Here is a 17,230-nt window from a genome sequence, read left to right on the forward strand (position 1 = left end):
AGCAATTCTAATGTGATCCTTTTGTATGCTGATGTAGAGAGTGCTCTACTTATGGAAGAGATGAATCAGCAGAACAATACATCCAGTAAGTCTTCCAGTGCTTTGCATACTAGGGGTAGATCACAATAAAATGGCAAATATGATGGCAAGGGACGTAGTAAATCACATGGCAAAGATGTTGCAAATGGAAGAAAAAGAAAGGAAAAGGTAAGAAGACAGATGATAGCAAGGAAGAGAAGAAGGACAGTCAGCCTAAGAAGAGCAGTGAAAAAATTGAAGAGGTGAATGTAGTCACTCATCACAGTGACAGTGGGAGTGACACACTCTTTGTCTCTTCACACTTTGGTGCACATGCTTTACTTGTAGATACAGATGATGGCATGCATACTTGGATTCTTGATTGAGGTGTTTCCTTTCATGTCACCCCTCATCATGAGTGGTTTTCTGCCTATACAGGGGGTCGACATGGTGTTGTCCATCTTGGGGACAACTATGCATGTGAGATTGCAAGTATTGGCAGTGTGTAGTTATAGTTTCAGCATGGCTTTGTCTTTACACTTCAGCATGTACGGCATGTATCTCAGCTCAAGAAGAGCTTGATTAGCATAGGGCAGCTATATGATGATGGTTTTCATATCACCTTTGGTGATGGAAAATGGAATATCTATAAGGGATTTAGGGTTATTGCCAGAGGTTGCAAGAGTAATACTTTGTATCCACTTTATGTATCTAGTGTGTGTGACCATGTTGTTGCCGTGACCGAGTAGCCAAGCGTTTCTTTGTGGCATAGCCGGTTGGGACACATGAGTCAAATAGGAATGAAACTTGTCTTCGTTATGCTGATTTTGAGCATTGTGATCATTGCATTTATGGCAAACATGCACAGACGTCTCACAAAAAGTCTCTTTCTTTGAAATCTTCTCCTCTAGAGTTAGTACATTTGGATGTATATCAAATTCCAGGATTATCTTTAGGGAGAAAGAAATATTTTGTCACCTTTTGTTGATAATGCTACACGGAAAGTATTGGTTTATCCTATTCGTAGCAAGGATGAAGTGCTTGATAAGTTTAAAAAATTCTTGGCATTGGCTGAAAATCAGACAGATAAGACACTTAAGTATCTTCGCTCTGACAATGGTGGGGAATATGTGTCTAAGGCCTTTCAGGCATTTTGTGACAGCAAAGGGATAAAGAGAGAGCTCATTGCCCCTCATAATCTGCCCCAAAATGGAGGTACAGAGCGTACGAATCAGACCATACAGGATAGGGTCCGTACGATGCTGTCTTATTCTGCATTACCCCATGGTTTTTGGTCAGAGGCTATTATGACAGCTGTTCACTTAATTAATCCGTCACCAAATAGGTCTTTGGGGGGGAGAGGGGAGTTCCCCAAGAAGTGTGGTCGAGCAAGCCACCTTCATATGCTCATTTGAAAGTGTTTGGCTGCGAGGCTTTTGTGCACATTTGTAAAGAAAAATGCAACAAACTTGAGCCAAAGTCCTGTAAATGCATCTTCCTAGGATATGGTGACGAGGGTGAAATGAGGTATAGATTGTGGGATCCCAAGAAACGGAAAGTAGTACGCAGAAATGACGTTATCTTCCGGGCAGATCGCATGCACAAACAACCCGAAAAGATTGAGGAGGTCTGTAGAGTTGTATTCCAAGAAGAAATACCTTTGGGATAGCAAAATATGCCCGCTGTACAGCAGCAAATACCTGTTGTAAATGAACCTGTAAATGCAAGAAATGATCAGCCAGCTATTGCCCATAAAAATGAGCCATTACATGTGCAAGAACAGCCAGGACAACAAGCTGTTAATGCTGATTTACAGGCTGAAATGCCAGGACAGCATGCTGAAAATGGAAATTTGCAAGAATAGCCAGCAAACAATGACCATTGGTTTAGAAGATCGCCTAGGGCTACTAGACAACCTGACAGGTTTGTTCTTGGTGCAATTAATGTGGCTGAATATGTCATGCTGATAAACTGTGGTGAACTATCTTGCTTCAAGGAAACAATGGACAGACAAGACAGTAAGAAATGGTATAAAGCCATGCTGTCAGAGATGGAATCTCTTGGAAAAAATGGCACTTGGGACTTAGTACAGTTGCCTAAAGGGCAGAAAACCCTTCCATGCAAATGGATTTACAAGATGAAGGTTACTTCTGGTTCCTCACCAAAGTACAATTTTGGGCTTAGTTGCAGTTGAGGATATGGAGCTTATACAGGTGGATGTAAAGGCTGCGTTTTTACATGGTGATCTGCATGAAGACATATATATGCAGCAGCCTAAAGGGTTTGTTGAATAAGGGAAGGAAAAAATGGTATATAAACTCAAAAGGAGTTTGTATGGGCTGAAACAAGTACCAAGAGAACGGTATCAGAAGTTAGATACATTCATGCTATCCCAAGGCTTTCATAGAAGTCAAGTGGATCACTGCTTGTATACCAAGAAGACAGCAAATGGCAGCCTGATTATCTTGGTTTTGTAAGTTGATGACATGTTGATTGCTGGTAGGGATACTCATGCCTCGGATTCATTGAAGCAAAGTCTTCATGGCAGCTTTGACACGAAGGATCTTGGTGATGCAAATCACATTCTTGGCATGCGAATACTCAGAGATAGATCGAAAGGCTTACTCTATCTATCTCAGCAAGAGTATATCTCCAAAGTTTTGCAGCGTTTCAATATGGAGGGTGGGGGAAACAATTGGGGTTGACCATATGTTTCAGTTGTTGGCAGTTTGATGTATGCTATGGTTGCTACACGTCCTGACATTGCCTTTGCAGTCGGAGTGGTTAGTAGATATGTGGCAACCCTTGGTAAGAAGCATTGGGATGCAGTGAAAAGTATTATGAGATACCTCAAAGGCACAAAGGAGTTGTGCATTTTCTCTGGAAAGCAAAAGGCATCTGTTGTTGGCTTTACGGAGGCATACTATGCTGGTTATGCGGACTGCAAGAAGTCTACTTCTGGGTATGTGTTTTCACAGGAGGAGCAGTCTCTTGGATCTCCAGGCTACAAAAGAGTGTTGCATTGTCTACTACAGAGGCAGAGTATATGGCTGCCACCGAGGCATGCAAGAAGGCTTTATGGCTTTTACGTTTGGTGGGAGAGCTTGGCATCTTAGAGTTACCAGTTCTCCATTGTGATAGTCAGAGTGCTATCATGCTAGTATGAAATCCTGTCTTTCATACAAAGACAAAGCACATACAGGTGAAGTACCACTTCATTAGAGATGTACTTGACAGTAAGAGCATTGAGCTTGTCAAAGTGCATACAGATGATAATCCTGTAGACCTTTTCACGAAGGGTCTTTTAACAGAGCGGTTTGCTCATTGCCGAGAGATGATGGGAGTTGGATAGATATATGTATTTCAGCTTTGTACATACCTAGACTTAGCTGATTCTTTTCTCCTCTCAAGGCACATTGCCTTTAGGTGGAAGGTTGTTGGGAATAAAGGCCTTGTGCCTTTTAAATGTGCTCAAGTGTGAACACACCCTTAGCACTTGTACTTACACATATATATCTATCTAAAAAACCTAAAGGTACACACTCGTCATTGTACCTGAAAGCGGGCTCACTCTCTACTCTGCTCTCACGTACTCTCTGTTTCTCCTTGAGCGTAGTGATAGTGTGTCTCGATCTTCGTGCCTCTACCTCACTACACTTTATTGAAGAAGAAGTTGATTTACAATGGGATTCTCCCAATTCCTTTCAGTATTTCAACTCCCCTTGATGTTCAAAGTGACTAGTAAGTCTTCAATCTATTTTGCCCCTTGATTTGGACACTTAATTGGCCTTCATGCACTTCATAGACGGAAATGTCCCAAATTCAATGGTTGGCTAGTCCTCCACCTGAATTTAGCTGAAATTCACCTTCAGTTCCAAAAAATCTAAGTCTTGGAGCTTCCAGTTTCTAGCACGCTTCTCGAGGTTGGTGCTAAACCCTAATTTTTGCTACAGTAGAGAAATTTGAAATTTCTCAGTCTCCAAGGGTCCAAATGCTGAGATCTTTGGAGCAAGGTTGTGAAATGGCTGGGAGATGAGAGAGAAAGCCATCGAGAGAGAAAATTAGTCAAATGCAGCTGTTGCCCTACCACAAAAGCTTGTCCTTGGCTGCCTCAGAAGGTCCTCCAATGGTTGCAAATCAAACCAGGAGCCTCCCCTCTCTCTCTCTTGCATGTTGAATATACTAAAAATTCCTCTCTTCAGTCTCTAAAGACGTTTTTCAGTCTTACATGGGCATTTTTGACGAGTGACAGCCTTCCCAAATGGTTTTTTCAGCCTTATCCATAATTAAATATTAATTTTTAGTCTTTAAATATTGAAAATTAATCTAATAATTATTTCAGTGTCTAGAAAATTAATGTGACTGGCCAATAATTAAATTGGCTAGGTAACTTCCATTCTTGAGTGTGCTTGCATTATCTTTGACCATCAAATTGGCGTTAGGTACCATTAAACATCACTTCTCTAGTGTCACCAATTGACACTTATGGCCAAATGAATGACTTAGACCAACTACTGGCACCAGATACCACTAAGTACTTGTGCAGCATAACTTATAGTATTTGCCTTTGACATCCTATGATTTCCTCGGGTCTCGGGCTCGTAAATTTACTTTAATCCCAGTTACACCTCACATGTGCAACATTTACTTAACCATGTGATTGAAATTAATCCACATGTTAAGTGAGGTTTCAAAAATTCATGTCCTCATGACACATGTCTTAACAAGCTGTTCTACATTGCAATCAAGTACCAGGAGACCACCCATTCAAAGGATTTGATGGTATCCCGGCAATGGAACCATGTAACCAGCCTTCCTTCTGTGGATGGGTGGTAAATCCTTGATTACAACTTAATTACAGCAACAAACAATTAATGCAAATTTGAAAATACAAATTTACTGATTGATCTTGGACAATGCACACTCAATTGGCTTCAAAATTAGCGCTTCTTTTGGTATTTTTAAAGCTTTATTGAACAAAAAGTTGATTTACAATGGGATTCTCTTGATCCCCTTCGCAATTCAAAATCCCCTTGTTGTCCAAAGTAACCAGCAAGTTTACCCCTTTATTCGGGCACTTAATTGGTCTTCACCCACTTCATAGACAATGAAAATGCCCCAAATTCAATGGCTGGCTAGTTTTCCACCTAAATTTAATTGAAATTCACATTCAGCCCTGTTAAATCTAAGTCTTGGACTTTCAATTTTCGGCAGGCTTTTCGAGGTTGTTGCTAAATCCTAATTTTTGCTGTAAATTAGGGTTTTGCAGCAGAGAAATTTGCAATTTCTCAACCTCCAAGGATTCAAATATTAAGATCTTCAGAGCAAGGCTGTGAAATGGCTGGGAGATGATAGAGAAAGCTGTAGAGGGAGAAAATCCAGAGTTCTGTCGCTAAGAATGATTAAAAATCAGTCAAATGCAGTTGCTGCCGTGCCACAACAGCTTGTAGATACAAAGAATTGAAGAAAACCAGTCATTTATTGTTGCTTCCTTGTCTCAATAGCCTGTAGATGCTATCACCTTCTCTTACCCCTGGTTGCCTTAGAAAGTCCTCCAATGGTTGTAAATCAGACCAACAACATCTACTCTCTCTCTCTCTCTCTTGTAGGTTGAATACGTTAAAAATTGCCTCTCTCCAGTCTCTAAAGACGTTTTTCAGTCGTGCAAGGGCATTTTTGACAAGTGGTAGCCTTCCCAAATGGGTTTTTCAGCATTAGCTATAATTAAATATTATTTTTCAATCTTTAAATATTGAAAATTAATCTAATAATTATTTTGGTGCCTTGAAAAATAATCTCATTGGCTAATTATTAAATTAGCTAGGCATCTTTCATTCCCGAGTGTCTCTACGTTATCTTTGACCATGAGATGGGCATTAGGTACCATTAAACGCCACTTCTCTAGTGTGTCACCAACTGACACTTATGACCAAATGAATGACCTAGGCTAACAAGTGGCACTAGATACCACAAAGTATTTGTGCGGCATAACTTATAACAACTTTGCCTTTGACATCCCGTGATTTCCTTGGGTCTCGGGCTCGTAAATTTATTCTAACCCTAGTTACACCTCACATGTGCAACATTTACTTAACCATGTGATTAAAAATTAATTTACATGTCAAGTGAGGTTTCAAAAATACATGTCCTCATGACACAAGCCCACTTCATTCTCGTGCGAAAACAGATCAAGGTTGATCATATGGCATGTCTTTTTATGCAACATGTATTTAAATATCACGGTATGCGAGAGTCGATTATTAGTGATCGTGACCCACGGATAACAAGTTTGTTTTGGAGGGGATTGTTTGAGAACATGGACACAATGTTGAAATTCTCTTGATCGTTACATTCACAAACTAATGGTCGGTCTAAGGAGGTTGATTCCTTAGTGTTAGATCTTTTGAAGTGCTATGTATCAAAACATAAAGCATTGTGGGAACGATATTTGCCATTGGTTGAGTTTGCATATAATAATAGGATGCATAGTGCCAGTGTAAGGCTTCTTTTGAACTGGTAGAGGGTGGTAAGAAAGTACCCCTTATTTTGTACACAAAAGAAAAGATCTTTGAGGCTGATCACTATGTGGAAAGCATGGATGCAACTTATCAGAAGATTAAGTATGTGCTTTAAAAATCTCAGGATAAGCAAAAGAGGACAGTGGATTGTCATAGGGATGCTTTGTACTTTGTAGAGGGCGATTATGTATTGCTGCGTTTTGAAAAGGTATGGCTGAAAAAGATGAAGGCCAAAGAGTAATTGTATCCAAAGCTGTCTATGAGATACTATGGACCATTTCAAGTGTTGGAGAGAATCATGGATGCATACTATAGGTTGAAATTGCCTCCGCATTGGCGGATACGCAATGCGTTTCATGTAAGCTTGCTTAGGTATTTTTATGGTGATGTGCTAGAGGACGTATTTGTTGAAATTCAGCTTGAGGTTGAAGAGCTCGATAACATAGTGATACTAGAGTAGATTTTGGCACATAAAGAGCGGAAGATCTTGTAGGGGTAAGGTTTCAAGCAGGTACTCGGTGAAGTTTCACAATTGTTTACCAATGTATGCCAAATGGATGGAGGAGGATGCCTTGGTAGACCATCCTTAGTTGTTGCAGCTTTACATTGATGCTTTCTAGTTAGAGCCGAAATTAGTTCGTTGGGCTCAATTAGGTTCAGTGGAGCGGGGGTCTAGAGTATTACCTGATGCTTATGAGGGAGCTAGCATCTCTGCTCCTTAGTGAGGGACAACTCTAGATGTAATGGATCTCGGATGTATTTAGCATACATTCAAGATACTGTGGCTGATAATATGTTTGCTAGGAGGTCACTATTGAGTGTACTAGTCACTATCTTTGGTATATAGATAGGTATGGTTTTCACTGTAGCTCTAAAATCATACATTTGCATTGATTAATAATCATTGGGGATTGATTAACGAATGCTGGTTTTCAGTGTATGATCATTAATATGCAATGGTATTTAGTTGGTTTTGTGGACAACATCATATGTTATGATGACATTGATGTTTTAGCCATGGTTTATGCTATGCTATGGTTGGTTTTGCCAAATGAGTTGGAGCTCATGAAAAATAGACATGTCACATAGTAATGTGGCAATGTTTTTGAGATTCTTTGTGAGTCTTATGTTATGTTATGTTATGTTATGTTGGCTGGTAATTGTTAGCATGTGTTAGGCATATGGAATGGTTGAATAGCACTGTGCAATGTTGTGTTAAGTACGATGACTTGGAAATTCTAGTTCACTATTTCGCTTTTGATGCATTTTGCAGTGCAATCGAGGACGATTGCAAAGATGTCATGAGGGCATGTATTTTTGAAACCTCACTTAACATGTGGATTAATTTTTAATCACATGGTTAAGTAAATGTTGCACATGTGAGGTGTAATTGGAGCTAGAGAAAATTTACAAAACTGGGACCCGAGGAAATCATGGAATGTCAAAGACAAAAGTTGCTATAAGTTATGTTGCATAGGTACTTGGTGGTATTTGGTGTTAGTTATTGGCCTAGGTCATTCATTTGGCATTAAGTGTCAGTTTTGGTGACACTAGAGAAGTAGCATTTAATGGTACCTAACGCTAATCTAATGGTCAAAAATGGCGCAGAGACACTTGAGAATGGAACTTGTCTAGTCAATTTAATTATTGGCGAGTTAGATTTTTTTTTGGGCACCGAAATAATTATTAGATTAGTTTTTAGTATTTAAAGATAAAAATAAATATTTAACTATGGATAATGTTGGGAAAACCTTTTGGGAAGGTTGCCATTTGGCAAACTTGCCCATGAAGGCTGGTGGGGGGCTGAAGAAGAGGAAAAACGTGATCATTCTGCTGTTGTGAATCGTGGGGAGCTGTTGGAGCTGATCGGGACTGTTTTTCCTCCATTTTTCAGCAAGAAATTGTAGGTTGATTGTAGGCGACAGCTCCTGGGAACCCCCATACTGCAGGTGATAGCATTTGGGCTATTGGCGGCAGTATTTATTGCAAGCGGTAGTAGGGAGAAGGTTCCCAACAGCAAGCGACAACATCTACAGGCTGTTGAGAGAGGGCAGTAATAGTAAATGATCGATTTTCTTCAGTTCTTTGCGAAGGAAGTTTGAATTTTCTTTCTCCTCAGCACTCTCTCATCTCTTAGCCTTGCTCCAAAGACTACAACACTAAGATCACAAGAGGCTGAGAAATTTTAGATTTTTCTGCTGTATATCCTAATCCACAGTAGAAATTAGAGTTTATCAGCAGCCTTCGGAAGCATGCTAGAAATTAGAAGCTCTAAGACTTGGATTCAGTAGGGTTGAAGTTGTTTTTAGTCAAATTCTAAGTGGAGAGAGTAGCAAATCATTGAATTTGGGGCATTTTCCATCTCCATCAAAGCGGGTGAAGGCCAATTGACTACTTGAATCAAGGGGTAAATCAGATTGAAGACTTGTTGGCCATTTTGGACAGCAAGGGGAGTCGGAATACTGAAAGGGATTGGGAAAATCCCATTATACATCAACTTCTTCTTCAGTTATGTTAAAGAAATACCAAAAGAGGTGCCAATTTTGGGGCCAACAGGGCATCCATTGTCCAAGATTGTGAGTTAATTTGTATTTCTCAGTTTTGTAATAAATGTTGTTGCTGTTACTAAGTTGTAATCAGGGAATTACCACCCATCCATGAAAGGAAGGCTGGTTTCAAAACCCCCCCTCCCCCCCCCCCCCCATGCGGCAGGTACCAAGCTGGCCATTTGAATGACTTGGTTTGTATGTACCTCGTTATTCTAAGGCCGATATATGTCACCTGCATTCAACAGTTTACATTTCACACGTTACCATGTTTTGACACTGCTTGTTTTGTATGCCACAACCGTTGTTTTTATTCACAGTTTGGTTTTCATGGAGAGAGCGATGTATGTTTGCATCATTATTAAACTCTGCTATTTATTTCTTTCTATCCTCCTTGAGATATTATACTTTGATGCACTTACAATTCTCATAATGATGCTTGATTTTTCACATGACAGGAGAATAAAAAGAATTCAATGAAGGATTTTCTACATGTTGCGGGCCCTTTGGGGGTAACACATTTCCTCATTTTATCTCATACAGAGACAGCTTCCTATCTGAGGGTCGCTCGCTGTCCACGAGGACCCACTCTGACATTTAAAATCCTTTCTTATTCACTGGATGCTGACATTGCACGAGTTCAACTGCGACCGCGAGCTCCAGCTGCACTGTTCAAAGACCCTCCTCTGGTGAGCTTCTTATGATGATGGTCATAACTCGTATTTATTCCTGCAGCTTCTCATAGTTGTATGTTTTCCAGATTGTTCTTGCTGGCTTTGGAGCAGAAGGAGAACACCTTAAGCTGATAACAACCATGTTTCAAAACATTTTTCCTGCCATAAATGTCAACACGGTAGCTTGCAGATTTGTGTCATGCGTCTTTGGAGCATGAACCTAGCCATTTCTATTATCTGCTCATACAGGCTGATGGGTTTTGTTTTTCTTTTTTATGGTGTTAGGTCAAGCTATCCACATGTCAAAGAGTAGTATTACTGAGTTACAATAAGGATACAAAACTCATTGAGTTTCGTCACTACTCAATTACATTGCAACCTGTAGGAGTTTCACGTCCCTTGAGGAAGTTGGTTCAACACAGAAAGATACCTGATTTGAGAGGCCTTGGTGATGTCAGTGAATTCGTCACAAAGTATTTACTCAAATCTTTATTTTCTCTATGAGACTTGAGTTGTCTATATGAAGCTTTCCCCTATGCCCTTCCAATTACGTTTGGGGTTTGTAGCTGACTATTCAAGTGGCCTCTACCAACAAGTTTTCTTTCACATGTTTTGATGCATTTTGTAGTAGACAACTGTAATACTTTCCTCTGTATCATCCCTATTCAACTACTGATATATGCATGTGCACATGCTTGCACATATTTATTTCCTTGCACCAGCAGACTCATGAACAGAGAGACAATAGCTTCTGTATGTAAATAAGTTTGTGCATGTGGGTTGAGTTTTAAGCTTTACAATGCAGTTTTCTTGCTGCTGCTGACTAAGTTGCAGAGTCTTTGCAAAGTGAGAGGATTTATTTGTGTATTGCAATTGTTTAGGGCAGGTTATGGTTCTGAAAGTGAGGCAGAAGATGAGGCAGCCACTGTACATCTCACAAGGGATATTGGACGCTTGAATCGTTCCTCTCAAAAAAGTGCAGTAAAGCTTCAAGAAATAGGACCGAGGCTAACCCTGCAGCTTGTCAAGGTTGAAGAAGGCCTTTGTTCGGGTGCCATTATTTTTCATGAATTTGGTAGATTCTCTCTCAAAGCTTTCTACGTCTGTCCTCATTTATCTGTCTTTACTGAAATTTGTTGAAAGCTTCATGATTGGGGGTGAAGAGAACGGATACTTATCTTCCTTGTCATGAACTCTGGGTACATGAGATAAACTTGAAATGCCAGTTAGTTGTACACAGAATTCTACTGTCTAGCGAAGACATATGCATCAAGAAAGTTTGCTGATGTTATGTTAATCAGTCTTGGCTGAAATAGACGGGGGAGGTGATATTGATAGTGTTGGGTTTCTTTGTTACTGGTACTAATTCTGAGTGCTAGAATGCGCCAGTGCCAATGACTTTACATTTGTCAGCAGTCTTAGTTGGCTTTTCAGTCATACTGTTCTGTTTGTCAGCATTTCTGTTGGCAGTTGCAGTGAACTGTCAAGCTCATCACTGGAACAATTAATATTCTAATGCTGTCAAAGACCGAATATATTTGTGTTTTGTTTTGAGTTACATGAATAATCTGCTTTCTTTTCTAGCAGTTACGATGATTATGCATGAATCTCGTAATTACAGTGACAAAGACAGCCGAGGAAATTGCTGCTCTCAAAGACAGCAAAGAAAAGAGAGAGGCTTTGCGAAAGCAGCGACGTGCGGAACAAGAAGCAAATGTTCGGAGAAAGGAGTGAGTGCGATACTGGATTTTCATTCTAAAATGAGCATATGCAGTGGAGGTTAAATCCTGATTGACTTGGTAATATGCTGCAGGCTGTTGAAGGAAGCCCAAAGGGTGCAATCCAGGAAGGCTAACCAGCATAATGAAGGGAGAGATGCTGCTGGAGAACAAACCGACTTAGATGATGATGTAGACGATATGGAGTGGTACAGACAGGAAGTGGGAGAAGAACCTGATGCAGGTGATAAAACTAGTTTTGCTCAACTGAAGATGATATGTAGGAATGATTCTGTTATGTCCTCTCTGCTGTGAAAGTTTCTTACTGTGTTTGTCTTTGATTTCTGTGCGCAGAATTTCTTAGTGGGACTCGTAACAAAGCTAAAAAATTGGGTTATTCTCAAGGAAGAAAAAATAATGCATTTAAGGCTCATGTCATGGGGAAAAAATTTGGGTTACGAAAATTTAAGGGGCAGGCTGATGAGGGGAGGAGTCCAAAGCACAAAAGGGCAGGGTCAAACCAGGGTAAAAGGCAGACTGATAGAGGTGGCAAGGTTCCCAGGAGGGTCGATTCCTCAGGGAAGTCTGGGCAGAGTGTTGCTGATAGAATCTGGTCCGAGAGGAAACGCAAACAAGAAAAGGGTCCCTTTGTACAGCGAAAGAAGAAAAGAATGACCAAGAAGTGATTCAACATCACAAGTTGCAAGAAGTTTTCTTGAATGCGGTGCTGTGTGTTATGAAGTGATGATTTATTTTATGAGTTTGAGGTGATTTGAAGCTGGACAAGGAAGTGGGTTAACGGTGCCAAGAGCCTACTTTGAAGCTTACCTAAGTGGATCTAAGCAGTCACAAATACACGAGCACAAATTATAAGTTGGAACAATGCAAGAAGTTTTTCACAAGCTTATTGGAGTAAAGCATGTCAATGTGCATGCATATTGTTTGTGCTTTAGACTTGGTTCATGTTTAACCCAAAAGATCACTTGAAGATCCTTGAAGTCTAAGGTCATCTGAAAGTTGATGCTCATTGCAAGGTTGACCCATCTTAAAGGGACCACTTGATAACCTTTTAGAAAAGAGTTATCAACATTGCACTTAGTTCAAGTAGCATCTAAAACAATGGGGAGTGATTTATCAACTCCTCTATTATAGCATAGTCAGATTGCATATAATGTTGGTATGGGTTCTAGCTTATTGAATATGTGGTCATGATTGATTAGACCTAATCTTAAACAATAATGTAGAAAGTCACCCAACTAATCGGGTCCATTAGTTATGAAAGATTTTTCCCAAGGTCTATGTGGGTCTAAGGATGGGACAACGAAACATGGACTAGCCATGATAAGAATTGAAAGGATAGGTACTATCTCCTATGGCAAGCTAGATATGGGAAGGACTTTGCAAGTAGTAGCTTTTGCATTTTAGGACAATATGATAGTGCTTTTCCTATCAGTTAGTAGAGGTTTTAGTTAGCACCATGATAGTTGTAACTCAAGGATTATATTTAAGTTAGGTGACCTAAGGGTTTGAGGTTTGATAATTCAAGCTCGAAGACAATTATATAATCACAAAGTGGGTTTGGATAGCATAAAGGTGCAGTTACTATGCCCATAAGAGTAATTATTCAAGAACCATAATCGAGATATTTTGTATAGAATTTATTTAAATACCATGACATGGCCATGAAGCCATGAAGGATGTGTTTTTTGGGTGTGGGATTCAAAAAAGAACTAAGAGGCCATGTGGTGAGGGGCCTAGAAAGTTAGGGTCCAAAGACATGTGAACAAGCTTTTGATTTTTGTAAGGGTTTAGGTAGAAAGCACATAGGCTTATAGATAAGTTTACATGGAGGTGACAAAAGTGACCATTAAGGGAGATTTGGACTCAAGTTTGGGCCTTTTAGTTTTAAAGAGAGAAAGCCTCTCAACCAATAGGAGGAGAGCTACCGTTATGGTAAAATAGGGTTTTTTTTCCAATGTTAAAGTGTTTTATCTTGTTGCTATAGATTTAAAAAAAAAGCATTTTTAGGTATTTTTGGAGCATAAATCTATGGAGACACAAGAAACAAGAGATATTGGCACAATTAAAGACAATAGATAGAGACATTTCTTGTCAGTCTTGCACAACCTTGTAGTATCCCAGTAATTTTCTTGAAATTCTTGAATAATACACCTAAATTTTTTCCCTCCAGTGTAGTATCCCTTCCTTTTTTCCACAAAACTCAAATATTTCAGCAAAGTATGTGTTATCCCTTCATTTTTGCACAATATTTTCTATTCTATTCTCTCTTTTAACTCAATGTTTTCTTTTGCTTCATATTCTATGTCAATGCCTCACGTCCTCAGCGTCCCTCTTCTATCAGAGCAATCACAATCTACAACAATTTTGATCTTGACAACAATAGGTGGATTCCTACTACCATCTCTATTGATAGTTAGGTTATGTTGTAAACAAGGAAGAGAAGACGACGTGGAAATGAATTCATTGACACCTACAAGGGGTGACTCAAGGATTTCAAGATCTAAGGATCAGGGAAAAAAATCAAGGAGGTGCTTATACAACATGCATATATGCACTTAGAACTGCGTTTGCAAAACTAGCCTATTGACGTGCCACACCATAAACTGAACTATAAGTTTTAAAAAATTTCAATAGGTTCAAAACCGAGTTTTTATGTTTCAAGAATTTACTAAAGTCTATTTAGGGTTGTAGATATATATCCATTAAACCTTGAAGACTGGCAATCTATCGAAAGCATACTTGAGATCTTTAATGGTATTCATGGCTCTATTGGCAAGCAGTTGTACAAAGCGACCTCTAATAGGTCATTGACTAAGGATGGGTTTTTTTCAAATGACCAATTTTACAATGCACCATTAAGCATAACAGGATTTGGATCTCTCAATCCTCATCCTCTCCCAGCTTTGGATAGTGCAGTGGCCAATCCTGAAAGTAGAAACATGTGAATCTTATAGATTAAATATTTATTTAGATATTCAAAGAGATCTATAACTAATGTAGCTTGCAGACATGTGGAGATCACAATCTTTATGCCATTACATGTTTTTGTGGATTTTTTAAATGATGAAGTTCGGAAAACAACATCAATGTTCATATGCAAATTAGAGAAATGTATGGACTTCTTAGGTCAAAGTTGGGATATAAAAGAACTATGTGAGATTATGTCCAAAGTGGAACATAAATCTATTGTTTTCAAATACATTATTCAATCACAAAATTTTATTCTGACTTTATATTACATGATATGGCATTATGTGAATGGAAAGATTGTGGCAATTGTTCAAGACTTACAAGATGATGTTGATAATCCTCTGATGATGTTGGAGGTTTGGTTGGAGTATGAGCTCTTAATGATGCTTAGCGTAAGGGCAAACATCTTTTTACGTCAAGTACGAATGGACCTAATGAATGCCGACCTAAATATCCATGCTGCTTATTCGTTCAAGTGCAATGGTTAAAAGGTAAAAAGAATATGTAATCCAATAGTGTGGTGCATTGTCTAAGATATGTTTTTCCTATTTGGAAATAATGTGAATCACAGTGAACCTTATGTGTAGGTGTCCCAGAGAAAAGAGAGAAATATGTTATGTAAGAATATTCGCACTACAAAAGTTTTCCTCTTGCCTCAACCCATCCAATAGTACAAATGGAAATATAGATGCAAAATTGTAAGGACTACGAAAAGTGATACAAAAAATATTTGAATTCCATTTTCAATGATGACAATTTGATTACAAAAGCTCTAGATAATGTACAAGAGAGCAATTTTTGATTTGAATACTATAATTTTGGCATATTTACAATCTTTGCATCCTCTATATCAGAAGTGTCCAAATAGTTGGTGTTGTCAATCGAGTGTAGATCATCTAAGTCAATGGCATTGGGATGGGAATATGGCATTCTGACTTGGGGTTCTGGGTGTGGAGTTGTAGGGTTGTACACAGGTGGTATTGAGAGATTTTGATGAGAAGCACAATTGATCAGATTTTCAATAATCTCTACTCTAAACAAAAGGAGGTCATCATCTGTATAAGTTGCTAAGTTCTCACCCTATATAAAATTGTAAAAAAGAGACTAAGTACAATTGATCACATTTTCAATAATCTCTGCTCTAAACAAAAGGTCATCATCAGTATAAGTTACTAAGTTTTCACCTTGTATAAAATTGTAAAAAAGAGATGAAGTATAAAATTCTTAAGGCTATGCAGGGTTAAATTAACAAAAAGTAAACTTACATCACCCATTTGTTACCCAAGTAGATGTTCCAGGAGCAGTTTTGCATTGTAGCAAACTCCCCATTTGCAGTTATGGCCGTCACCCTACTCCGGCACTGTGTAAAGAATAATTCTTGTGTTGTCTAATATTTCATGGTCTTGAACCATAGCCTCGAAGTCCTTTACTAGCTTTTCCAAAGAATTGTTTTGGTAAATGAAAACATAGTTAGTGCTTTTCTTTCTCCCCCATCCCCCATCCCCCTCCCCCTCCCCCTCCTCTCCCTCTCCCTCTCCCTTTCATGGAACTTGCTGCTTCACATTGTCATGGTATCCTTCAGTTGAGTTGGCTAGAAAACATCTCCGTGTGGGAATATCATAAACAATCAGACTCCAATGAGATCTACAAGGCAAGGAGGATAATAAAGTTTGGCAATAAAAATAATATTTGAGATCACTGAAAAGAAACATACCAAAGAAGGCCTTACCTTTCATGGTATGCCATAACTTAAAAGAAACATATCAAAGAAGGCCTCAACTTTCATGGTATGCCATAACTAGATGTTATACGAGATTCAAATTGCAATCTTGGTACCACAATCACACCTCCAGATACAATGTTCTCTCTTGGGTCAAAACTATCGATAGGAGAAGACGAAAACCTTCTCTTGAACATCAGAGAGGGAAGGTTTACAAGAATTAAACTAGCAAAAGCAAAAAAATAGTAAGATTTAGGCCATATGCATACACGGAAAACATGCAAAATTTTCAGAGTTTCACAATACCTTAAGACTATGGTCATTACATGATTGTTGACCTTCTTTTGAAGGTCTAAGAGGACTCGAATATCCTCCTTGCCAAAGCAAATGGCACTAAGCTGTTGCTGCTAGTGTGGCCTTATTAGAGACATCACAACATCAAAAAATGGCACTAAGTTGTTGCTGCTGCTAGTGTGGCCTTCTTAGAGGCATCACAACATCAAAAAATGAACGTAGCATCTAAAGCGCCTCATGATTGTCTTCATGCATGCTAATATGTCTCTCTCTTTTTTGTGCGGTGTCTCTTTCAGCCTTTGGCTCCTTGGCCTCCACCTCATGAGCCTCCCTTTCTTCATGGGAAACCTTCTAGGCATTTAGCCTCATGTTGTGGGAATGCAAGGGTGTGATATTAGTCAGTTTCACCTTGCTCTTTTTGAGGGGGGGATATCTAAATTCCCTTCATCTTCTTGTTCGTAATGCCTTGTGGGACCAGAACCCGAGTAACCTGAGGGATGTGAAGTCCCTATGCATCACTATCACCTTATGGACATGAGTTGCCAAAATGTAAGAGTCTTGAAAATTTTTTGCCATAAAGTCCTCAACATATTCATGCAAGCAATCCAACGTTGAGGCATGTTAGTGGAAGTCCAGGTTGTTTGTTTCGTATATACCTTTAACGATCTTGGTAAATAGCATATTTGCAATTGTAGGCTCATGGAAGTTCATGATCTTCCTTAGCTCTTTAAGGACTGAGGCATGCTACTGT

The 17,230-nt window shown here is 39.1% G+C and overlaps 1 protein-coding gene across 1 annotated transcript in view; it reads left to right on the forward strand.

Annotated features, from left to right (window-relative positions):
• Positions 1–12,652, forward strand: part of PPAN (PETER PAN-like protein) — a 38,856-nt gene extending 26,204 nt beyond the window's left edge. Inside the window, exons 3-9 of the mRNA XM_087668326.1 lie at positions 9,541–9,771; positions 9,843–9,935; positions 10,042–10,229; positions 10,638–10,831; positions 11,378–11,486; positions 11,570–11,718; positions 11,829–12,652. Of these exons, the coding sequence (XP_087524452.1) occupies positions 9,541–9,771; positions 9,843–9,935; positions 10,042–10,229; positions 10,638–10,831; positions 11,378–11,486; positions 11,570–11,718; positions 11,829–12,160 (1,296 nt within the window). The 3' untranslated portion in view covers positions 12,161–12,652. The remainder of the gene's footprint in view (positions 1–9,540; positions 9,772–9,842; positions 9,936–10,041; positions 10,230–10,637; positions 10,832–11,377; positions 11,487–11,569; positions 11,719–11,828) is intronic.
• The last annotated feature ends 4,578 nt before the right edge of the window (positions 12,653–17,230 follow it).

Source organism: Lygodium microphyllum, chromosome 26 (genome assembly GCF_053477565.2).
Source record: "Lygodium microphyllum isolate KBCC chromosome 26, Lygodium_microphyllum_v1.1.10, whole genome shotgun sequence".
NCBI classification, from domain to species: Eukaryota; Viridiplantae; Streptophyta; class Polypodiopsida; order Schizaeales; family Lygodiaceae; genus Lygodium; species Lygodium microphyllum.